Below are 24,587 nucleotides of genomic sequence, written 5' to 3'. Positions count from 1 at the left end.
TGTAATTCAGCAATTCCTTCATTTAATTTAATAATTTACTAATCATTCAATCCCAATTATAAATACTATTGACCCACATGAAAAATCTAAACTTAACCACCACTACCACCACCACAGCCACAACCATCAATTCACCTATAATGGCCTCAAATTCCCTAACCTCATTTCTCAGAAAATTCTCCGGCGAAGGCCGCCTGCCGGCGGCGGCGATATTCGACGGCAGCGGCGAAAGCTCGCCGTGCTGCGCCGTATGCCTGGACGACATCCACGGCGGCGAGAGTTACCGGAGGCTGCCGGAGTGCGGCCACTTGTACCATTCCAAGTGCATCGACGCATGGTTCGAATCGCACGCCACGTGTCCTCTCTGCAGAGCTCAAGTCCCTCAGATCATTTCGTTGAACCAAAATGACCAATCCCAATTTTGGAACAACTTACTGTCCATTATCTGTCTTTTGGCTAATGACTTTCTGCACAAACTTGTTGATCCTCATCTCAACGATGAGCTCACATCCATGTTGTGTGGGAATTGAACACAATTTAATTTTTTGTACTTTGAACTTTTCATTATTCCTTGGATCATTCAATCTATATATATTACTATATAATATATATGTATATGTAAATAGATTGACAAATATATTGCTTACATATTGGATGCAGATAGAAATGACATAGAAATAAGGATGCAATGCAGGCTCATTCATATAACTTATTCATTAACGTTAGAAATGATGGATGGTCGGAATCCATGTTTAAGTGCAGCTTCCCAGATCTTGTGAACGTCGAAAATGGCGTCGCCACATTCGTGGACGTTCCATCCTTCTAAGGCGTGCACGATTCCAGCCACGCGCCATGCGCTCATCACTCTTCTCGGCAGCCAGTTCTGTTTCGGACAAACGGATGCTCAAACTAATCTTAACTAGTCTTAAAAATGTAGCAGAAGAAATAACATATAAAGAAATAAATACCTCACAAGAATGCAGATTTTTTAGGTGAGTAGGAGCCAAAAGAGATGGAGTGTAGTAATAGAACCCATCCTTTCTTACTTTCTTTGGAGGAAACTGAGAGAAGGGGATGAACAGAGTTCCTTTGGGAGCCTTGAGCTGCTCGTCTCTCGTCACTCCATCGCCGATGATCCATACCTGCAAAATTTCACCATACACGTGCATATTTTGACTCTACCAAGATCAGATGTGTTTTTATATACCTAGTAACACCAATTTTACCTTCTGGGTGAAGGTTGTGGAGAGGACAACCTTGCTCTGTGGCAATGCCGACAGTTTAACCTTCACGTTCTCGTACAATGTTGCTACCTAAGACAGATCAAACTTGTTAGAATGTGTTATAAGGTAAAAATGGGATATTTGATCCAATTCGAAGCATTTTTTGGCTGGAGACCTGAATGCCCCTGTGGGACAAAGCAGAAACAATTGCGAAAGCAAGTTTTGATAGGCTGCCGGAGAATAAGACTTCGGATGTGCCTCTGGGAATGCTGTTGAGGACAACAGCAACTGCCAAGCTACTTCCATCGACCACTTTGATGTTTAGCTTAGGATGCCTTTCGATGTAAAGTGCGCCGCTTTTGTTAAGTTCATCGCCCTGCGAGATCACAGTTGCATCTATTTAGGCAGAGATTTTTACTCTTGTAGCAGCTGAATTGGAAGTTATGTATGTGTAATGAAACTTGCCTGGTTCAGCAGGCCTAGGCTTAAAACCTTGGCACCTCTGGCGTCGGCTTCTAGTATGGCTTCTTCAATAAGGTCATTAATGGCTGCTCCTTGCCACTTTAGGAAATACTACAGATAATGAATTGAGTGTTAGTTGTAGAAAGAGGGATGGTGGTTTGCTGCAAGATTGAATTTGAGAAGCTTTGAGTTACCTGAATGCTGTATCTTGGGATCACCCAAGACTGCAACTTGAGTTTCTCAAATAAGTTCCTCTCGACGATGAATGTGTGGCCGTATATGAAATTTAGCACCATAGACCAACAAGTTAGAGGCCACATTAACCATATATACCATTTGGAGTTCTGGGGCCTCGAGGCGAAAGAGGCGAATCCCACTTGGAGATGAAATATGGATTCTGGAGTGGTTAAATGTGTCAAATGTACAACATCAGGATACTCTTCATGTCTCTTGAGCGAAGATTCGTATAATGCATCAGATGAAGTGTCCATCGTTCCATGAATGTAATCATAGAACGGCATGAAAAGAGAATAATTTGTCCGGAACTGGGTGTGATGCAGAGAATGGAACCTGCTCATAAATAAAATGAACATATCATATGTGCCTAAAATGCAATCATGTCATTAAATGATATTAGCTAAGCTTGTCCAAAGTTTTGTAAACTTACGAGGGCGTATACATCAAGTATTTGAGAGGAGGAAACAGAGAAAAGGCCTGTTTAGGGATGAACTCGAAGTTGCAATGCCCCATATTGTTCATGAGATCAATGTAAGTGATGTATCCAAAAATCGATCCCAAGGAAGCAGTTCCAGTGAGCACTGTTCCAAGGAGTGGTATTGCAAACAGCAAAAAGTATGCAACATGCTCTGCAAATGGATGAATAACAGCTGCCACAGCAAACAAGCCATTAAACATTGTATAATGATAATATTAGTTTTAGATGTACAGAAGAACAAAAACATATGTAAACTTACATGTAATTGGCTCGGTGACAATGGAGGAATGATGGTGAGAATGGTATCTGGAATATAGATAGTGATGGTGCAAGGCTCTATGTAGCCAGTAGTAAAGGTACTCAACAGGTCCTGCGTGAAGCACCATGGTGATGATTACACCGTCGGTCCTCCAAGCGGGCAAGAAAGAAGCGCTTTCTAATGTGGCGTTGAAAAAGTAGAACAGAATTCCATTCAACAGAATTTGATCATCCCTGCAAACGTAGATGCGATTACCGATAAACTTAATCGTTGTCAAGGAGCTAATAAACATTGGAAGGAACAGAGAGAGAACAAACCAGTTGCTTTCCCTGTCGACCTGATCGAATTCAATTGTCTTGTCGACAATCCTATTGTTGCCCTTGGCAGTTCTGTGGCGAGAAAAGGAGATCCAGATTTGGTTGTGAAGAGCTCTCGACAGTAGAAACGGTATTACCAACAAATTGATATAGTCTCTCTCGTTTTTATCCCTTGTTGCAAATGAGTACAGGCTTTGCATTCCCCATGGAGCCAGGATTATGTACTTCAAAATTGCATAAAAATTTCGAAAAATATTAGCTAAGAAATACCATTATCAGTTACACTCTGAGCTGAAAAATGAAAAAACATTAGCAAAATCAAGATATGAAACCAAGTTGCTCCCGTTTATTTGCTATCATCTTCCTCTCATCAGATGTGTGCGTGTTTTTCCAGATCCTAAATCTCTGTCACTAATTTCGTCTCCAGATTTATGTGCATGAAATCACATTTCGCGAATGGATTTTTCCACACAACACATTAAGCCGATGAGAACGATTTGCATGTTGCGATTCATTCCTTCCTCCCAAAATCCCATACGATTTAAATTTCATCGCGATTCAACGAAAAATTCAGCGAGATCGCACGCAGACGTGGAGAGTAACAAACAAGCTAAAATTAAAGCCAGCAGAAACTTGAAATTACGATCAGTACCTTGAAACTGCCGAGATTCTTCCATGGCCAGTCCGTCAGAACGCCTGGTGTTGTAGCCATTTCTCTCTCTTCTTTTTGACACGGACAATGAACCCTTTCATGGCGTATATATACACATGCAGATGCTACATATATATAGAGGATTACAACAGCGCACCAAATTGTCAAAAATAAAAAAATTAAAAAAATAACAATACTAATAATGTAATTTATTAGTAAGAACCATATTATTTTGCATAATTTATAAGTTATGTGTTAATTTTGACTACTAAATATCATAATGGTATACTTTTTTACCATTTTTATCTCATTAATCATATACTAATACCAAAATATCATTTTAATTTTTATTTAAATTAAAAACATACAATTACACAGTATAATTATTTTATAAAAACAAAAATATCAAAAATTCTTACACACTTTCTCTAACTAATAAAATATTATTATTTTTTAATTTATTATAAAACTCCGATGCCTTTTCGGAGAGAAGATAATATCTAGCATAGTTTGCCCCTAGATAATACTCTCTCCGTCCCAAGCACCCTGCAACATTTCTTTTTTTTTTTTTTTTATATCCCAAGCACCCTGCAACATTTCCAAAATAAGAAATAATTAATTATACTTAAACTCTACCCACACTTAATCCCCTCACATCGTACAAATAAAAAAATAAAATATATATTTATCTCACCATCGCACCACTTAAATTCTAAATTATTTTACTTAATACTACCCACTTAAAAATCATTGCCAAAAATAAATATTGCACCTTGTTTGGGACGGAGAGAGTTTACAAATAGACAACAAACAACTCACATAACACAAAAAAATATGGCACACTGTATATAAAGATAGACAATATTCATAAATTATACTCATTAATATAATACAAAATATAAAAACAAGCTATACATAAATTAATATAATACAGAAAATTCATATGATATAGTCTCAAAAACATATGATTTTTATGTGAATACATGTATCTTTTTATTTAATATAATACAATTTTTTAGTGTTTTATATGTATGGATCGGGTAAATCAACTTAAGAAAATAAACACCATATGCGTTCTGGTTAACCTCATGTGAACGAAATTAATATTTATTTCGTCGCGATTAAAAATACTATTTTATTATTATTGATTAGGAAAATATTATTGATTAGGAAAAATAAATTTTCTTTTATTAGCACCATATGCATGATGCCTACTGTACATTGAACAGACAAATCGGCAAATTGAAACTGGGAAACTATATCATATAATCAGCGGTTAATAAGCCACTGACAAACGGTTTAACTATATTTGGTTAATTATATGATTTTCACAATAATATGAATATACCATATTTAGTTAGTTAAAATGCTGAGGTGTAAGTTAAATCACATTCTTTACTTTTTATTTTTTTAATATCTTACTCTTTATCTTTTAAAATAATAATAATATTCAATATTTATTATTATTTCGAAGAACAAAATCAATAGCTTATGTATTATTTTTTTTAAAAAAAATATATATATATATATTTATTATCTTTTAGGTGTGATTTATATAATTTAACAAATATATATAATTGAATAAAAAATATATAAATGTTAAAATCAAATATGGAAACTTCAAATAGCCAAAATAGCAGGCACTGTTATGCTTCCAAAGTTAAACAACGTCACATATTGCTACTTTTATATATATATGCGGTAGACGATGACATGATGTGCTTGCTGTGCAGCTGTGTATCTAAAAATAACACTAATAAAATCATCATTAATAATTCAACTAACAAATGTGAACCATATTATTCAATATCGCTTTGCTTTCGTGTGTTCATTTGGTTAAATAATTATCATGTTGATTTGACACACTTAATATATATATATATATATAGAGAGGGTGGTTATTCAATATTGTACCGACGACGTCCATAGGGTATTATTACAAAGAACACATCGTATATATTAATACAATACGGAACTAACGATGTATGCTATAGTTTCATACATCACATATAACTGCTAATTTTAATATATCATATACGGTTATATAACACACTTGTAATTATGAACAAATAACACATATTTTTATTATACCGAATATATATTGTGTATAATAAGATTGTATATTTGTATATATTACGGATACTGATTTAGATTCTGATTTTTTCGAATCAGTACCGTAGTCGTTCCCATATGTATATACGTGTGTGTGTGTGTGTGTATATATATATATACAAATCAAACAATACATAAATCATAGCATATGATAATGCAAATATCTCGCACGTTATAATGTATAACACTTTATCTGTGCCAAAACAAAAGTTTCATTTTGCTATTTTCGTCAATTTCAAATTAATAATTTCATTTTTATTTTTGCTAACAAGCTCTCCATTTTTTTACAAAACTATCCCTACTTTTTTACAATAATTATATAAAGTAAAGATATTTTGGTTTTTAAAAATATTTTTACACTTACTGTCAATGTAATACTACTATTCCTTATTTTTTGTGTCAATCCCAAATCTCTCTATATTTTGAAGGACGGAGGGAAATTGGAATAATATAATGTACAATGCCAATATATTATTGTTTTAGTTCAATAAACACATATGTATATCAAAGTATAGTACTTCCTCCTTCCTTCATGTAACAAAGTATACATTTTTCCATTTTAGTCTGTCCCATAACAAAGTATCCATTTTATTTTTTTTAGTAATTGTACTATCTACTTAACATTACAAATACTCTTACAATTTACAATATATTACACAAATGTCATTACTTTTATATCACACATACTAATAAAGTTATTTTAGTCATTTCTATTTTATTTCTACTATATTCCAATATAATACTAATATTTCTAAAACTACGTGCAAAAAACAAATAGATATTTAATTTCGAGACGGAGGGAGTATATGAATTGTAAAACACATATTTTTATATAATACAACAGTTATTACATTGTGCTATATGGAACATGTGATGCCTAATTTATTCAATATGACTAAATAATACAATTCAAAATTTAGTATACTATGGTCCGTAAGGGATGACCTGGTGGTGTAGGGATGACCTGGTGGTGTAAGGGTCACACGTCCAACCCCCAACGCCTCAGCTCACTTGAGCTATTACAGATTCCTATTTCATAAAAAAAAATAAAAAATAAATAAAATTAGTACAGTACATTATCATAATTTAATAGATGTTTTGTTCTCAAATATTTATACCGTAATTTAATATTTTTTTATTTTATACTTCAAATAATACATTCGTATACTTTATTCAATTAACACTTAACACTAGTGGGTATTTTTGATATAATAAAAATAAATTGTTTTATTTTATAAGGTACTAAATCAAAATATTAATTAAACAAAGCTCAAATCCAAATAAAAGCCAACTCAACCCAATCATTCTCCATACGTGTCATCATGTACTCACAAAATGTATATATATGCAAAAAATAAAAATAAAAAATAAAAAAATGTATATATGCAAACAAATTTTTGATATAACTACGTGTATATTTTAGGTCATATTTTTAAAAATTGAGATTAAAAAATCAAATACATAAATTTTGTTATCTTTTTTATTTTTTATTTTTTTTTAAAATATTCAACTATTGCATTCTTCTTATATTTGTCAAAATTATATTATTATTATTTTATTTTATTTTTTAAAATTTTGCACAATTCATTTATATATTAAATAATCTTTGTGAAAGTGAATAATGTTATATATATATATATATATAAAAGAAAACATATTCAAAGAAAATACATTACAATAGTCTCGAGGGTGTGTTTCTTTAGAGTGATTTAGGAAAAATTGAATTTGAATTTCTTTTTTATTTGAATTTAAGATAGATTTGATATTATGTATTTTTTCTTGTTTGATTTTAAAAAATTTGATATATATTAATTTGACGGATAATTAATATAATAATATAAATATGTATTAAATTTAAAATTTTAAATTAATAATAATATAATTTGATTATAAATTTATATTTTATCAATCTATATATATTTATAAAATATTATTTATTTGTAATATAAAATTTTTTATATATTGTATATATTTATTAAATTATAATATAAATAAATATCAAATAATAAAAAGCTCATTTATTTATTTATTGAATTTAAATGTTTTCAACCGTCGATTGAAAAATGAAAGCCATCAGACATCAGTCCATCCTCCCTAATTAATTTGGTCATCATTGACAATGCATCGGCCCATTCCTTAGCCGTTTCAGCTATCTGCAGACGCAAGATGGCTACTGTAGAAAAAGTGAAGGTTCCGGACTTCATTAATAAGAGCAGCAAAACTTCCTTAATCGACCAAGCATCGCCACTCGCACCAGATTGAGGTTTAAGATGAGTGTGTCAATTTGGCAGAGGGTGGGTGGTCCAAAGCTGAAGGCCGAAATTAGCCAAGCATTTGCATATTCACGTGGTGCATTAATGCTTTGCAGCTCGTTTTGGTATAGGCTTCCTCGATTTATGTGTGTGAATTGTTTTGAATCGTTATGAGCTATTTGTCGTATTATAATTTCTGAAGGCTAATAGTAATATGTAATCAAGGAACACAGTGAAATCGTGATTTCGTGTTCGTCGTTGACAGGCGATCGGGTGAAGTTGAAAGGAAAACTTCATTTTCGAGGATCGTTTATGGATTTCCCGCCAAATCTTCTGTAAGATCCTTTTTCTTATTTGAAAATGATCTACTCGAGTTAATAGCTGTTTTGAATTGCTCCGCATTCATTTCTACCACGTATGATGTTTAGGCTCTGTTTTCTTCTACTTTCCAGTTCGTTGGCACATTATGAAATGTCCATAAACATGAACAGAAATGTGATCATATTGTTGGTCGCCATGGTAGATAAATATACATAGACTTGATTTATGTAGGCTACATATCTCTGGAAACGGTGTTAGATTTTTCAAATATGCACGTGAATTGAATTCTTAGTTTACAGTAATATTGGTGTAAAGATATAGAGTTACTGATTCTATCGTAAGCATTAGATAATCTAAAGTTTAGTAAATCAAATAGTTGAAGAACAGAAGCTTTTATTTGTGCTGGTGATGTATTTGATCAGTTAATGTTAGGATCTCTAATATCTCACAACATGTAGTATGATGACAGAATGCCAGCACTTTTAATTTATTATACCTTATATTATATAGAATATCAGTGAACACCATAGGTTGTTCTAGAAAGTATAGTTATGATGACAGACTAGTCTTAACTCATCCCGAACATGATCTGCACCAAAATATAGATCTAATCATCTACCAATTCCGGAATCATCTCAAATTTTGTCATCACATAGTGGTTAAGTTCTGTTTTGACTCCGCAGATACAGCCAAAGGACGAAATCCATGCTCAATACTGGCTTTCCATATTTTTTCAATATCGAACATCATATTACCACACTCATGTTCGTTCCATTCTTCCATAGCATGCAGTATCCCTGCAATGCGCCATGCGCTCATCACTCTTCTTGGTAACCAGTTCTGTTAAACATTGACAACATGTAACACTTATAGTTAGAAATTTGTAGGAAGAAGACAGACATTTTATATAAAAATGTATATATAATAACTTCAATACTATGGTAACTATATGACGCTGTTAGTTTCTAACCTCACAAGAATCTACATTCTCAAGATGCTTTGGAGCCATCATTGCTGGTGTGCTGTTGTATGAGCAGTCTTTGCGTACTTTCTTTGGAGGGAATTGAGAGAATGGAATGAATACCGTTCCTTTTGATGCCTTTAGTTGTTCATCTTCTCTTACTCCTTCTCCCACTAACCATATCTGCACAAGGAACTATTTGTGTCAGCATGTTTCGACTATGACAATAGGGAAAGAAAGCCCTTTCATTTGTCAATGATCATTTCATCATTCATGGTCATAGTCAGATGATATTGAAATATTATCTACATACTTATTATATAAGATGAGTTTTATTATTGAGAAGTTCAAAAGATTAGACTTTGAGTGCTTACCTTGGGAAGGTTGTATTTAGAGAGGACCAAATTATTTCCAGCCTCAATGCTGAGCTTTGCCTTGAGCTTCTTATGCTCAACCTCATGCATGGTGAATACCTACATGCAATTTCAATATTTTCACATGAAAGTCAGTAGAATAAAGAAAATGTTATCAGTTATACAGAACTTTGTTACCACATTGCTAGTGCCTTCTATTCCTCAGCTTCCATTTTGCTTATTATCCACATTGCTATACTTTTAAAGTTCAGTCCGTTGTGTTACTTTTATCTTTTATCAGGTCTTAGACCTTCTTAGCATTTATTTATTAATTTTCAGTGTTCCTGGTTTAGGCTAGTTGTTAAATTTATCGAACAATGACATTAGAGAAACAAAAGCATTTTATTGATATATATATAGATGCTTAATTGAAGGTATAGATCAAACCTGGATTCCACCTTGGCACAAGGCAAATGCAATCGAATAAGCAACCTTTGTTAGTTTGCCTCGAATGCACACTTGAGATGTTCCTTTTGGAATGCTATTCAACACAATAGCAACTGCCAAACTACTGCCATCTACCAATCTCACTTTCAGCATAGGGTGCTTCCTTATGAAGAGTTCACCATTTCTATTTAGCCTCTCATCCTGAATAACATTTGTTTATTAAGTGTCTGCTTTTTCCATACAAAACACAAAATCATCATTCATGTGGAAAGTAGGAAGTAGAGTATAGAACCATCATTTACCTGATTCATTAGTCCAAGGCTCAAAACCTTTATGCCCTTGTCCTCAGCTTCCAGTATGGCATCCTCAATCATACCATTGATGGACTCTCTCTGCCATTGCATGTAATACTGCTAGGACGTGAAACAAGCATTAGATCGATGGTTATTATCATTTATTTATATACTATTATTATTATGACTGATGACTGATATAGTCCACTTAAAACTTTACTTGGATGGTGTATTTGGGAACAGCCCATGTTTGCAGTTTCAGGTGTTTGAACACATTTCTCTCAACGACGAATGTGCGCCCATATATCCAAGTGACCATCATCGACCACACTGTGACAGGCCACATTAACCACAAGTACCATGTGGATTTGTGGGGCTCAGAAGCAAGGTATGCAAATCCTAAACGGAGATGATATATAGATTCTGGGGTTGTTAGATGAGTCAGATGCACCACATCGGGTGCTTCTGCCTTTCTAACAAGTGAATTTTCGTACAATGCATCAGAAGATTGGTCCATGGTGCCATATACGAAGTCATAGAACGGCATGAAAAGTGAGTAATTGGTCCGAAATTGGGTGTGATGCAGTGAATGATACCTGCATTACCAATCATACTATCAGTAGACAATTCAATATGGTGAAGATCCTGATAAATCAAGAAATTATTCAACTGCAAAATTATACTAGACAAAGGAAGGAAATCTGCTGTTATTTGTTAATTGATTCATTTATCAATTCTGTTGGCTTTGTTGTCTGATTAATTAATCAAGAATTTTCTTATTCTGTCATTCTACTATAGTTAATAGGATGGGTTGTTCTCTCTCATTGGGTATGTCTGACATAAATATAGTTAGATCAGCAGCCGCATCATTGTGTCATTCATGAAGCTCACTTTCAAGAGTTAAAGAAGTTGTGCACAATTATGTTGACATTTACTATAAGCTTCTCTCTTCTATGTCAGTGACCGTCCCTTGTTAAACTGTTACCATTGGAAGTAGATAGCTTCTTAATCTGTATATTTACTACCTTCAGTTGACTGTGTAATTTGATGCTACCCTGTAAGAAGATTATAGAGAAGAAGAAATCTAGAATCCAAAATTATATATAGAAACCTCCAACACTAGAGGTGGGAACCATAGCCGCTACTCTTCGCGAGGATTTGGTAAACCCTCGGCCGGGCTATTGTGCCTATGTAAGTAGTGTACAGTTCATAGTGAATATTAAATCGACTCTTAGGCTAGGCCGGGGATAAATGCATAACAGGTATTTGCTAGTAGAGGAGATCCATTAAATTCTGTGAAGTGTTGAGTTGATTGGTTAGAAATATGGCTGCTTTCTAATATAACGAAGGATGTTTCTCCAACCTAACAAAAAAAAAAAAATCAATAGGCATGTTGTGGGCGGGGTGGCCTTGATTGACTTGACAACACAAGATATCTGAGTAGTTGGGTAACAGAGGGTACGAACTTAAAGAGAGGGGGGCCAGATAAGACTTTCTATTAGTTCAGCTGAAAGTAGTTCTGTTACTATTGGGATGTCCAAAACTTTTGCAACTTATCTTTATTTCAAACGCATTTGCTTTTTTACCTTTCTACATACTAATTTATAAAACATTCCAAACAAAAACATGCGATAGGATACCACCTATAAAGCATGTCAAAAATAAGTAGCAGCATAAAAGTTATAGGATGGATGTTGCATAAAATGAACTGCAATCAAAACTGCATTAGAGCAAAACTGACAGGTTAAGATACTTACGAGGGTGTGTACATGAGGTACTTGAGGGGAGGGAATATGGAAAATAGCCACTTAGGAATGTGCTCAAAGTTGCAGTGACCCATGTTGTTCATGAAATCAATATAAGTGATGTAACCAGCAAATGAGATCATTGAAGCTGTCCCTGTCCAGAGCGTTGTAAGCAGTGGTATAGCGAAGAGTATGAAATATGCTATATGCTCCCCGAATGGATGAATTACAGCTGCCACAATGGGAAAATTTTGTTAGTCATGTGACTGATGATACCTCTCAATACCTTTAATAGCTTTAGTGGTGCTAAAGAATTCAATACTTGTGGTTTGTCAAAAACAATATGAAAGACATATGGAAAGATACATAAAAATCTTTTCTTATGAGTTGAGTTTGAACGTGAACTTGTTTACTTAATCAAGCAGCTAGAGCTCAATCAACGCTCGAGTTGAGTTGAAAAAATGAAATACTTGACTCTGTTCGAATAACAATTCTAGATGCAAGACATCAACTATGACTTTCCATGCCCTTGTTGGGGCACATCACATGCCTTACAACCAGAGTACCCTGATATGACACAAGCCATGCTTGTTATGATAGGACAGCCACATCAACTTGTTGATATTTGTTGACTATGCTTCCTATATCTATCACTCTCCTACTGTCAATCTTCTCTACAATCTTCTTTCACTAAGTCATTTCACAATCAAATTTGAGCTCATATGCTTAAGTTAAACAATCCATTGCGTATGTTTTAAACCAACAATCGGATCACACTTCATGCTTCCGAATATATTGTTGTGTTATTTGCTTCAATTGATTCAACTTAGTGTTCTTGTCTTGTGTAAGCCTAAATTTTGAAATCAAGAACTTCAGTTTGTTTATGCATGTAGTTTTCCAAGTATGTTAGTTCTTCACATATCTTTTTGCTTTACATTATTACCTAAGTAAAACTTCTACATGTAGTTTGATGACCTCCCACTGTATTTTAGGGCGTGTACTTTCGGCTCCATAATTGAAAGATTTGACTTTTACAAATGTTGGACCACTACGAGACTTTTAATGAAGAGGTACTTACAACATAAATACACACCATAATGTAGAACTTTTTATTTAATAAATCACCGCTAGCAAAACAGGGTAGAGAAATAGCTTCTTACATGTGATAGGTTCTGTGACAATAGAGGAGTGGTGGTGGGAATGGTAACGAGAATAGAGGAAGTGGTGGTGCAATGCCCTGTGCAGCCAGTAGTAGAGGAACTCTACTGGACCTGCATGAAGCAAAATTGTTAAGACTACCCCGCTTGTCCTCCACCATGGTAGATTATGACCCTCCTTAATATATGCTTGTCCGATATAGAACAGAATTCCATTAAATATGATTTGGTCATCCCTGCATATCATTTTTCATACATTGTTAGTTTCTGATCACATAGGAAATTCCTCAGTATTGGGGAAGGTTAGCTTACCAGTTTCTCTCTCGGTCAACTTGTTCGAATTCGATGTTCTTATCTACTATCCGGTTATCCCCTTTAGCTGTTCGGTAACGGGAGAGAGAAATCCATATTTGGTTGTGCACCATTCTTGATAGTAAGAAAGGAAATATGAGAAACTGTGATAAATCTCTTTCACTTTTATCCTTCACCAGGTATGAGTAGGTTGAATGTATTACCCAGGGAGCCAATACCACATACTACAACAAAACAACATGAGATAAAACACTTTTATTCAAATTGTAAAATATATATATTCAGCCAAGAATAGGAGAACACTGACAAAATATGTTATTTTAGGACAGAGTTTCTTCAACTCCACTAACAGATAAGACATAATTATCATTGCTCGAAAGAATGCGAAAGGTCGCTATACTAAAGAGATATTGCATGGAATGATTCTAATCGAAGCTAGTGTAAAACGTGTCGATTTTCTTGTTTCTTCTATGAAAAAGATTAGAACCAACATGATCTCTAACATCGTTGCTTCTAAGCATGCAGATACAAAATCACAAGAAACCGAGAAAGACTCGAGGAAGAGATGACAACACCTTGTACTTCCCAAGCCATGTCCATGGCCATTCAGTTAGAACACCAGGTTTGGAAGCCATTCTTTTTCAGTCACTGCCCGGTTTACTTTCTTCCCTAAAACTGAATAGCAGCGAGTTATATATAAAGATAGAACCACAACTCTCAATATCTTAAATAGAAGTGCATCTCTGCTATCTCTCTCGCGTAAAGACACGTGTCTGCTGGCTCTCACTCTGTTTTAACTTGCTATAAACAATAAATGTAACCAACCAACATAACGTATTTCTGTAGTGCCACGAATATATAGAGATTTTCACATACTCTGGAAATGTCATGCCATTGCCCTTTTGTTCATGAGAGTCAGATGTAGCCACCTTCCCTACTTCGGTGGAGACTTTTAATTGGTGCATTTATTAGTCTCAGCCACTAGTTTGATTGGCTCTCTAATAATTCTTCAATATAATGAGTCTTATCAAAATGTTACACATTCCCATTTGTTTTATGTAATTACTGTGTTAAGACTGATTATATGCATGCAATATTACCTGACATAGATTCTTTTTAGGTAATCTTGAGGTCCCAACTCAGCCTTTTTTCATTGACTTGAGTTTCTTGTGATCTTTAAATTTTGGTTGGATTAATGTATAGCAGCCTTTAGTGATTGGTTTAAACCAATGATTCATCCCTTCCCAGCTAATCGATCAGTTTTGATTATAACCCTCCCAACTGTATCTAGTAGCATTATGTCTTAATCAACACCTAGTACCAGCACAATAAACATTGTTGATGGTCCCATCTCTGTTTCCAAGTCTGCACATGTAATCTTTGCTGATTTAATGTGGCTATTTCAATTATGGATCAACTTTTTTTCTGCCTCTCTATTTTTGTTTTACTTACTACTCTCTTGGTTTTTAATGTTAAATAAGCCACGCATGTGATTGGTTGCGTACATGGTACTCTTGTTTTAAGTGACTTAACTACATTGTATCAACCACCTTCTAGATTTCGACACACACACACACACACACTCTGTAAAGATAGACTAAATTTGGACATGATTGTTATGTTCATAAAGCTGGATTATGTTATTACTATTATGATGTTCATGAAGCTTGAAAAAAATATCCATATATAAAAAAGAAAAAAATATATATATGTTCTTGCTAATGTCGAATTCTTTGATCGATTATTGTTGGTGCTGGTTCGTTGTCATGCCTATAAACACACTCAGCACGCATTTACAGTTGTATATTTACTTGAATCCGTGCTTTCGAATATTATACATACACAGCTGTGATACAAGGTGACAGTTAGCTTTTAATGTACATTTACATTGCATTAATACACTGGTGCAGGCAATTAAAATCGCCATGTTCAAGTGGTGCTGATGATTCACAAGTCACAACGCCCCGCGGGATTATACTCTGGTATGGTATCTTACTTTTTCATCTACTTTTTTTTCCATGGCTTCGTGGCTTCATGCATACATATATTGATTAGAAAATTTAGAAAAAATATATTTAGTAAGTAATTAAGAAATATATTAGTAAAAATAATTATAAATTAATATTAGGATAAGTAAATAATATAATAGAAAACAAAAATAATATATATATATAAATTATGAATTTAAGATGTGATTAAATGTATAATCATCTATTTCTACTTAATAAATTAAAATATGATTCCAAGTAATAGTTGTTTTGTAGCTTCTCTTTTTTTCATCTACTTTTTTTTCCATGGCTTCGTGGCTATATTGATTAGAAAATTTAAGAAAAATATAATTAGTAAATAATTAAGAAATATATTAGTAAAAATAATTATAAATTAATATTCGAATGAGTAAATAATATAATTAAAAACAAAAATATATATATAAATTATGAATTTAAAATGTGATTAAAGTGTATAATAAACTATTTCTACTTAATAAAATATGATTCCAAGTAATAGTTGTGTTGTAGCTTCTCTTTTTTTCATCATCAAAGTAAACTTTTAATACATGGCTCATCACTTCTCTTTCAATTTATCTTCCATTTCATATTTTATCTTTGAAACAGAATTATTAGTAATATATATTTAAAAAGGGTGAGATTAATGTTTGATCAAGCAAGATTTATCTCGAGTCTTCTTATATTCATTTCATAATTATATTTAAAATCGAAATATTAATAATATATAGTGTATAGATATATATATTTTTTAAAAAGATGGAATTTAATGATTGATCAAACAAGAGAGCTCTATTGTCTTAATTATATATATATATATATATATTTTTAGAGATCCCGCTATCATTATGTAAATATTTTAGAAATAAAAAGGCATGCAATACCCTAATTTGTGGCGGGCAAGACAGGAAAGCGTCGGAATTTGAATTCATGATCTCATGATCACGAGTTTATCTCTACACCACTATATCATCCCTTACGGACAATAATATAGTATTTTATTTACCCTACACACTCACACCTTACAATATTGAAGTCTCGATATCAAGCATGATAAGGAGAATTCAAAGAAAAAGAGAAAATTGTCTTGTACTTCTATTTAATACCTTAGGATTGGGGAGGGGATCCTTGCCATCACACATCTCCCTGCCCCACATACACCGATGTATCTATAAAGTGCCTTAGGATTGGATTAAGATTTCCTCTGTCCTAATTCCATTTAATTATGGTAAATAACCCTACATGGCTTGGAGATTAATTAGCCTTTGTATTATAAATATACTTGTATGGTTGAACATAAAAATTTAAGAACATGCATACTATCTTAATGTAAAAGTAAAAATTATATTATGAAATTCTAGCAAAATTTACTAAGAAATATATTTAGTTGATAGTGCAAGTGTGATTTAATAGAAATGATAAATTTGTTATAATGTATTAGAAGTATGGATAATATATAAATGAATGGGAAAAAGAATCATTACTAATTATAATAATAAAAAAAAATGAATAAGGTTTTTATAAAGATTTGAATAAAAAGTTAAATATAAATTTGATGGGAAAAAAAAAAAAAAAAGTATATATACTCCATAATAATTTTTAATGTATTAAAAAGTGTTTCACATGGCGAGATTTTATTCTACTTTATTTTGGCTGAAATTAGAAGCTATGGTTTAGCTAATTGATTAATTAACCATAGGTGTGCCAAACCAAACACACATAAAATTTATGACAGAAGGTTGACAAGGAAAGCAGACAGCATATATTAATGAGGATGTGCTGTCGACGGCTGAGCTCCAACAGAAATTAATGTTAGTGGTACGCGTAACTACTCATATTCCAAATATAGAAATCCCATTAAATAAGATGAATGCACCACAGCCTATATTCCACTATTGGTTTATTATTTACATTGTCTACATTTTGCCACAAAAAACTTGGAAAGCATTTCATTTTTATTTTTTTTTTTTTTTTTTTTGAGTAAAAAAGTAAAGCATACAGTTATATGACTAATTTTTATTTTATTTATTTATTTTTAAGGACAATTGTAGATGAATGGACAAAAAATTAAAAATACTAGTAATTGAACTAAGGATTTGTTTCTTTTGAAAAGTTTGGGAAAATTTTAATTTGAATTTAATATTAAAATAATGTATGATGGAATGTTTTGTGAGATGAAAAAATATATATTTTTCGAAAAATACATAATTTAACTAGTAGAAACTTGAAGTTTTCATGTAAAGAAAGACACCCTAAATTATGTAACAAATGAGTCATGTCATCTTTTGTCAATCGAAGTAACTCTTGTAGTTAGGCATTCCCTGCCTGGGGTTTTGACTCGGATTTGATTCTGAGTGTGTTTAGTTTGATGAGTTTGGAAAAAATTTGGTTTGAATTTGATATGAAAATAATGTTTGATGGAATGTTTTGTGAAAAGAAAAAATATATTTTTTTCGAAAAACACAGAGTCTTAATAGTAAAATTTGATAAATTTATGCTAAAGAAACACACCCAAAAACATAAAGATTGCAATGGAACAAAATTTAGAGAAATAGAAGTTAAGAATGTAAAATATGAGTTTATATATACATACATAACTAATAATGAAAAAAAAAATTAAAAAAAAAAAAAACTTTTATATGTGTATATTAATCTGTGATTTGTGAATGGAAGGGATACATACACGCATATGTATATTAATGCTTTGCCCAATTATTTGAAGTTGGCCACATTTTTCAATTAATTAATTGGGTATTCGAAATTACGAAGTATTTTTACAGCTTCACTCTGCATAGAGGTTAGTACAATTATTATTGTATTCTTAGGTTAGTTATTGAAAAAGAATAGCAGGCCTAATAAATTGAGATTTTGTACGCATTTATTTTGTGCGGTAGATACTTTTATTTATGTATTTTGTACTGATTATTATTATTATTATTATTATTATTATTATTATTATTATTACTCCCTCCGTCCACAAACAATGTTCTATTTTTCTATTTGGGATGTTCAATAACTATAGTCCTATTTTTTTTTTAAAGACAAATTTTACATTTTTATCCTTCGTTTATTTATTACTTATAATCTCTACCATACAATTAAGGGTAAATTTGTCAATTTATAACAAAAAGACAATCACCTAAAAAATCATGCAAATATACTTTAGGACAATAGAAATTGGACGGAGAGAGTATTATTTATACATGAATCCGTAATTATTACTTTTTAAATATGTTTTAGATAAATCGATTTGCTTTGAATATTTATGATCGGGAGGTGTCGGATTTTGAATCCATAACTTCACACGATCACGAGTCTATTCCTACACCACCACACTTTGTTTGACAATAGTTTTTAATATTTACTTATAGAGTTTAGCATTAATTTGCTAGTTAAGAATATATATATATATATATATTATAAATAATTATATTTAAAATAAATAATAATAATAATATTATAAATTAAATTACTCCCTCCGTTTCCAAAAAATGGTTTCATTTTTCATTTTTGTTCGTCCCAAAATAAGGATACTATTTAATTGTACTATCTATCTAACGTAATAAACTTTTACAATTTACAATATATTACACAAATGTCACCATCTTTATATTACACAATACTAATAAATGTATTTTCGTCTTTTTTACTACAACCCAGTATTAAAAATTCTACGTAAAAAAACAAAAGTTACGTATAGAGACGGAGGGAGTAATTCTTTTTAACATTTGTTTCAGTATAACAGCCTTATTTATTATTTTCTTTTTATCAAAAAATAATAATCTTATTTTCATAAATAATCATATTACTATAAAAATACAAGTCTATTTTTTCATTATTATTACATAATTATTACTATTTTTTATATTAATTTCCTCGCAAACACAAAAAAATCTAACACAACTAAAGACTGTGTGTTTGTTTGTGGGTTTGAATTTTTAAATAGTAAAAAGTTAAATTTGAACACTAACTTGATGGGATATAAATAGATGAGGATGTGATGTTTTAAATGTAAAATAAATTTATAGTATAATATAAAAAAATATTATTTAATTTAATATTTTTTAAAATAAAAAAATAATAAAAAAGTTGAATAGTAAAGACGAAAAATTCATAAAAGAAAACCACCTATATTCTGAACAAAGAGACTAATAAATTATATTTATAAAATTTAATATAAATATACATACATTAACACACAAACCCTACACCCACAACATAATCCACGCCGCCGCCCTTCCCACCCCCCCTACCCCAACTCCCTTCTTCCCCTACCTTTTCCTACTTCGTTTCTGTTTGTTTGATTTTTATTGGAAAGCGTAGTTTAAATAAAAGGAAGGAAAGCGTGTTTAATATAGAAGGTTGAGAAAAGCGTGTTTTAAATTATGAGCAACGATTCTGGCTCTTTTTCCCTCCAAAAATCTGGGTATTAAAAAGCGTGGCGATTTCCCGCCATAACAAGCCCTAGAGGAAGCAAAGACGAACGATCAGTTTTACGCAGAGCCGTGGGGATAAAATTGCTGTAAGTTTTGTTCCGATTTCATTAAGATACTGAATTCTGGTCACTTAGTTATATTAGATTCTAGTTCCGAATTGTTTTTATTATTTGTGAGATGTACCGATGTGTTTGATTTCAGCTTGTGATATTGATTTTGGATTTCGATTGCAAAGAGAAAATCTCAGTTCGTTGCTTGATATTGTCTATTAACTCGTAAAAATGTGAGTTATGGGAAGGATCTGAAGATTAACTTGTTTATTTAAATTAGACAGTCAATTAGTCATGACGGATTAGCATTACTGATCTACTTTATATTACTTCTAGTTTCTAGCAATCACATAGAGCTCTGTGATATGCTTTGTTGTGCTCATTCCATGAACATTTGATCTGATCAACTTCACACCTCAACAGAATGAATAATGAAAACCGAAAAAAAAGGCTGAAGCATCAATTTTGGGATTTAACGTACTATATCTAATGTAGAAGTAGAAAGCAATTCAATATTCAAAATGGGTGAAAGGGTAAAACTGTACTTAAAATAGCTCATCCATATTGTTGTACTTAAGATTTAGCTTACTGGTAACACCTGATTTCAAGATTTATTATCATGTATATAAGCACCATTTAATTTCTAAGTGACTTTAGCTAGCCAGGTCACCTTGATTATCATGAGAGTACTATACTTTGTGTAATCTACTTTTTAATTTCACCTCTCATTCATGCTTGAATATAACGATGAATTGTATATCAAGGATTAAATAGTTAAGAAAATGAGTGATTAGCTGATGTTGTATTGTTTTGTGATTATAAAGATCACTTTAGAGACATGCAATGTCAAATTTAGGTTCTTGCCTACAACTTTACTTGGTTTATTAGTTAAGTGTTATGACATATAGAGGGCAAGAAGTAATGTGGTTCTTAATCAAATGCTAGAGGTTCATATGGCTACCTTTAGTATGCATCTTTATTCAACGTTCTGTTTTCAATCAGCTGTAGTTGTAAATTTCAGGTCAAAGCTGTAGCAGTCGAGTGTTTATATCTGTACTAAGCCCTGAAAAATTTACTTTCGTCGATTTCTGAATTACCTCGATTCATTCCTGGTGGTGGTTGGTGTTAAGAGGGCATAGATTAGACAAGGAAAAAAGGCTTCTTGCAATTGTGTCATCAAATCTTAGTTTAAGAAAACAGGGTTGGGTATGAATACAATGGCCCTACAAAATAGATCCTCTGTGGGCGCCGAAGCAGTTCTTGGACTTCAACCCAACTCATCAGTCTCTATTGCTTATCACCCTCAGTTTGGACCTCACAACGACCTTATGCTTCTTGAAGTCGACGAGAAGCTTCTGCAAGAAATCCTTCATCAAAGGTATGTCTAGATTCACAATCCTATCGCACCTTATTGTACTTATCATGTTTTTGTCGACAATTGTTCTATTTTGTGTACTCTCAATCTTACTATGAACAGAGTAACCTTAAGAGGCCAGCCCGATGAAGATGCAGTTCTTTGTACACCATCAAAGACCTATGCTGTTAAATTTGTGGGTTCATCCAATTCCGTATTTCTCATTCCTCCGTCGGAGTTATATTACAGCAATGATGATGATAGCTTGGCAGTTGCACCTGTCCTCAAAGTTGCATCAGGTTGCATGGAGTTAGTTGAGGCAGCACCTAAATTAGATAAACTTAAGTTTCTTCTCAATCAAAATCCTTACAGTTACGCCGAAGCCTCGGAGATGGAAATCCCGGAAGAGGGGGAGAAAACAAACAAGGGTCTATACAGATGGGAGGATCTTCTTGACAGATTACAGGCAAGTGATGAGGAACTAAGATCAGCTCTACAATCCATACCATCAGTCGAAATTAACGGTTACTGGCGCATCGTAGATGAGCAGTACATGAATGGTGTTCTAAACATGCTCTTGCACAACATCGTATTGAATGACTGGTCCATGGATGCACTTGATGAAGATGAAGTCGTGCGCGCGCTGGAAGCAGATGGATTTCCTAGGAGCATTGCCGAGCATTGCTTGCGAGTATATTCTAACAAATTAGACTCCGGCGATGGCGAAAGAAGCTGCACGTGGAAGCTGGACGAGAAGCGCGTGTGTGTGAAGTTAGCTCGAGAGATTCTTCGAGAAAGGAAGATAAAAATCGAGATGTTCATGGAGAAATGGAGGAAGAAAGCCCCTGAGGGAATGAATCCCAGTTTCGACATGCTGGAAGGCGAAGTTTTAGTCGAAAAGATCGGGATGGATAGCCAGGTGTATTTGTTCCGAGTATCAGATCTCCCGTCGACCCCGGCCGAACGATTTTCGATACTTTTCAAGGAGAGGGCTAAGTGGGAGTGGAAGGATTTAGAGCCATATGTCAGGTCAGATATACATTACATACATATATAGAAGAAATACAGTTAGCAATTTGGCTGTTGTAACACACTTTTTTTTATGTTTGTTTTTTAGGGATCTAAAAGTACCTGGGCTTTCATCAGAAGGTTTGCTCCTGAAATACAGTAGAAGAACTCAGCCAACAGCTGAGGCAGAACCTATTTTCAGTTCAAGATAAAATCATCATTATTTTTAATTTCATATATATATATAGTGTCTTTTCTAATTTAAATTAAGGTAGTTTTACTTCCCTCAAGAGCTTTGCAGCTTCTTCTGGGAAAACAGGGTTTATGTAGCAACCTGTTCCTAACTCGAATCCGCCGAGGACAGTTAGTTGGGGAACTATCTGTATGAACCAGTGATTGAATGGTGTTTGGGATGGGTCGATGTGGAGCAGAGCGCTGTGAATGACGAAGTTGTATGGTGGGTTGTTCAGCTGCGCCGACATCTTGGCAAGAGTAAGTTTCAGCAGACCACCAAGATCAGATGCCTGTAAGTAAGTAAAATATGAGCAAAACAAGCCATCACATGTTCCTTATAAGTTTACAATCAGTTTTGAATGGCAGGTTTTCTGTTAGAACAGTAAACAAGAACATACTGAAATCGTAATTGATTTGATTTTATAAAATTGTGGCTGTTTGTTTGGCTCGGATATATTTTGACAGCTCTAAAGTAAACACACTATATATCTGCATGTATATTGACGAAATTTTTACAAAAATGATCAAAATTAAGAAGCAAGAAATTACCTTATCATTGTCAATGTCATGGAAGTGCCACGAGTGCTTGCGTGGAATTATCCATATCTCGAAAGGGAATGCTGCCGCAAATGGTGTAATCGATGAAAAATGACCAGATTCATCAATTAACAGATGGTTGTTGTTGCGCGTAGCTTCACAGAGAGCACACTCTCCAGTTTCGTTATAATGCTCCTTCATACTCTGAATCCTTGCAGAAGCTGTTGGTGGAACAACAGGAAGCCCCATAATCTGACTATGTGAATGACTCATTGATGCCCCTGCTGAGGCACCATGGTTTTTGAAAACCTACATTCATTGATTGATGGTTGAAATGAATGAATAATAAGCTGATAATAAACAGATCTGCAGCTGAAGATAAATTCACCTAAATTATAGGAGTATTAGCTTTTGAGATTTTACAGTATTTTGTTGGTATTGCTAGGGTTTAACAAAAAGCTCTGCATCCAATTTTGGTGAGTGGAGGAATTACAGTTCTGAAGTGCTTCAAACACAGGTAAAAATTAAGGATATAACCTATATCTATCTTATTTGAATATTATTTCTACACTATAGCAGCAGGAATGCTAAATTTTTGTAAGCAGGAAAAAGGATGAAGAAACTTACCTGGACATATTTGATGGAATCGAGTAGGCGAAGCTGATCGATCCTTTTCTTATAAGCGAGCAAAACGCCGGCGACTTGCGCCGGGGAAAGATCGGTGAGAACAATCGGGTGAGACGGCGACTCAATCACCACGTCGTGAAATCCGAATCCAGAAACCGTGACCAATCCCCCGGCGCAATCTTCACTCGATGGATCCAAATCTCGACTGAGAGCAGGATAGAGGTTCTGAATAACTCGAATCTGCCAATCGGAGGTAGATTCCGGAGGAAACCTAAAAATCTCCGGCGCGCACTCATTCTCGTGGCCGGCGCAGAAAGCGCATTCGACCTGGTTCCTCGAGTTCTGGCTCGGATCGTTCTTCGACTTGAAATCCGACGGCCGGCGAGCTCTCGCCGGAGAGAAGATCACCCACCGGTTGTGAACCGCGTCCTTGCGGATTTCGGGGCTCCGACTTGCCGCCATGTGGAGGCCAACTGTAACTTCACCAGTTAAAAAGGAAATGCACATATGGGCCTGGCCCATTCCATATAATAGCCCAATATAAAAATTAAACCAATAAATATTTAACAAATCTGACCTTCGGCCTAAATAGGCCCAAAGGGGCAGGACTCGAAATATTAGGGGGAAAAAGGTCTCTTCGAACATATTTCAAACAGGTACATTGGAATTTCTTCTATTTTTTTATTTATTTTTATTTTTTTATCAACATAGACTAACCATTACCATTATAGATTTCGTTTAGACATAAGTTTTT

At 33.5% G+C, this 24,587-nt stretch overlaps 5 protein-coding genes across 10 annotated transcripts; 2 read left to right on the top strand and 3 right to left on the bottom strand.

The window, feature by feature from the left end:
- Positions 1-560: 560 nt before the first annotated feature.
- Positions 561-3,715, bottom strand: LOC127264370 (very-long-chain aldehyde decarbonylase CER1-like). The gene is made up of 10 exons (XM_051293883.1): positions 3,629-3,715; positions 2,977-3,200; positions 2,660-2,892; positions 2,353-2,572; positions 1,880-2,255; positions 1,689-1,796; positions 1,399-1,599; positions 1,227-1,313; positions 969-1,142; positions 561-883 (listed from the first exon to the last, which is right to left on the bottom strand). The coding sequence occupies exons 1-10, from the start codon at positions 3,686-3,688 to the stop codon at positions 710-712; spliced, it is 1,857 nt and encodes a 618-aa protein (XP_051149840.1). The 5' UTR covers positions 3,689-3,715; the 3' UTR covers positions 561-709.
- Positions 3,716-7,910: 4,195 nt separating this feature from the next.
- LOC127265396 (uncharacterized) lies at positions 7,911-17,545 on the top strand. 6 transcript variants are annotated; one of them, XR_007841989.1, is made up of 5 exons: positions 7,911-8,117; positions 8,258-8,327; positions 14,100-14,203; positions 15,492-15,563; positions 17,287-17,545. XR_007841989.1 is itself a non-coding variant. In XM_051295205.1 (5 exons), exons 1-4 carry the CDS (start codon positions 8,011-8,013, stop codon positions 15,522-15,524), a joined length of 339 nt encoding a protein of 112 aa, XP_051151162.1. In that variant the 5' UTR covers positions 7,911-8,010; the 3' UTR covers positions 15,525-15,563; positions 17,287-17,545. The 6 variants fall into 6 exon arrangements, 1 of the variants encoding a protein (XP_051151162.1); XR_007841963.1 differs by having other exon boundaries at positions 8,226-8,327; XR_007841987.1 differs by having other exon boundaries at positions 8,218-8,327; positions 14,107-14,203.
- On the bottom strand, positions 8,712-14,476 carry LOC127264298 (very-long-chain aldehyde decarbonylase CER1-like). The gene is made up of 11 exons (XM_051293794.1): positions 14,458-14,476; positions 14,157-14,256; positions 13,582-13,805; positions 13,273-13,505; positions 12,125-12,344; positions 10,588-10,963; positions 10,377-10,484; positions 10,075-10,275; positions 9,649-9,747; positions 9,284-9,457; positions 8,712-9,153 (listed from the first exon to the last, which is right to left on the bottom strand). Exons 2-11 carry the CDS (start codon positions 14,214-14,216, stop codon positions 8,962-8,964), a joined length of 1,887 nt encoding a protein of 628 aa, XP_051149751.1. The 5' UTR covers positions 14,217-14,256; positions 14,458-14,476; the 3' UTR covers positions 8,712-8,961.
- A 2,109-nt stretch (positions 17,546-19,654) lies between the features above and the next one.
- LOC127264911 (uncharacterized) lies at positions 19,655-22,676 on the top strand. Its single transcript, XM_051294546.1, has 4 exons — positions 19,655-20,109; positions 21,095-21,451; positions 21,551-22,456; positions 22,545-22,676. Exons 2-4 carry the CDS (start codon positions 21,282-21,284, stop codon positions 22,645-22,647), a joined length of 1,179 nt encoding a protein of 392 aa, XP_051150503.1. The 5' UTR covers positions 19,655-20,109; positions 21,095-21,281; the 3' UTR covers positions 22,648-22,676.
- Positions 22,482-24,370, bottom strand: LOC127264840 (ADP-glucose phosphorylase). Its single transcript, XM_051294423.1, has 3 exons — positions 23,834-24,370; positions 23,219-23,515; positions 22,482-22,959 (listed from the first exon to the last, which is right to left on the bottom strand). The coding sequence occupies exons 1-3, from the start codon at positions 24,353-24,355 to the stop codon at positions 22,702-22,704; spliced, it is 1,077 nt and encodes a 358-aa protein (XP_051150380.1). The 5' UTR covers positions 24,356-24,370; the 3' UTR covers positions 22,482-22,701.
- Between the last annotated feature and the right edge of the window lie 217 nt (positions 24,371-24,587).

This window comes from Andrographis paniculata, unplaced genomic scaffold (genome assembly GCF_009805555.1).
Source record: "Andrographis paniculata isolate CXL003 unplaced genomic scaffold, ASM980555v1 Contig10END, whole genome shotgun sequence".
In the NCBI taxonomy this organism is placed as follows: Eukaryota; Viridiplantae; Streptophyta; class Magnoliopsida; order Lamiales; family Acanthaceae; genus Andrographis; species Andrographis paniculata.
The sequence above is the reverse complement of the archived record's forward strand: the minus strand, read 5'-3'. Positions and strand labels throughout refer to the sequence as shown.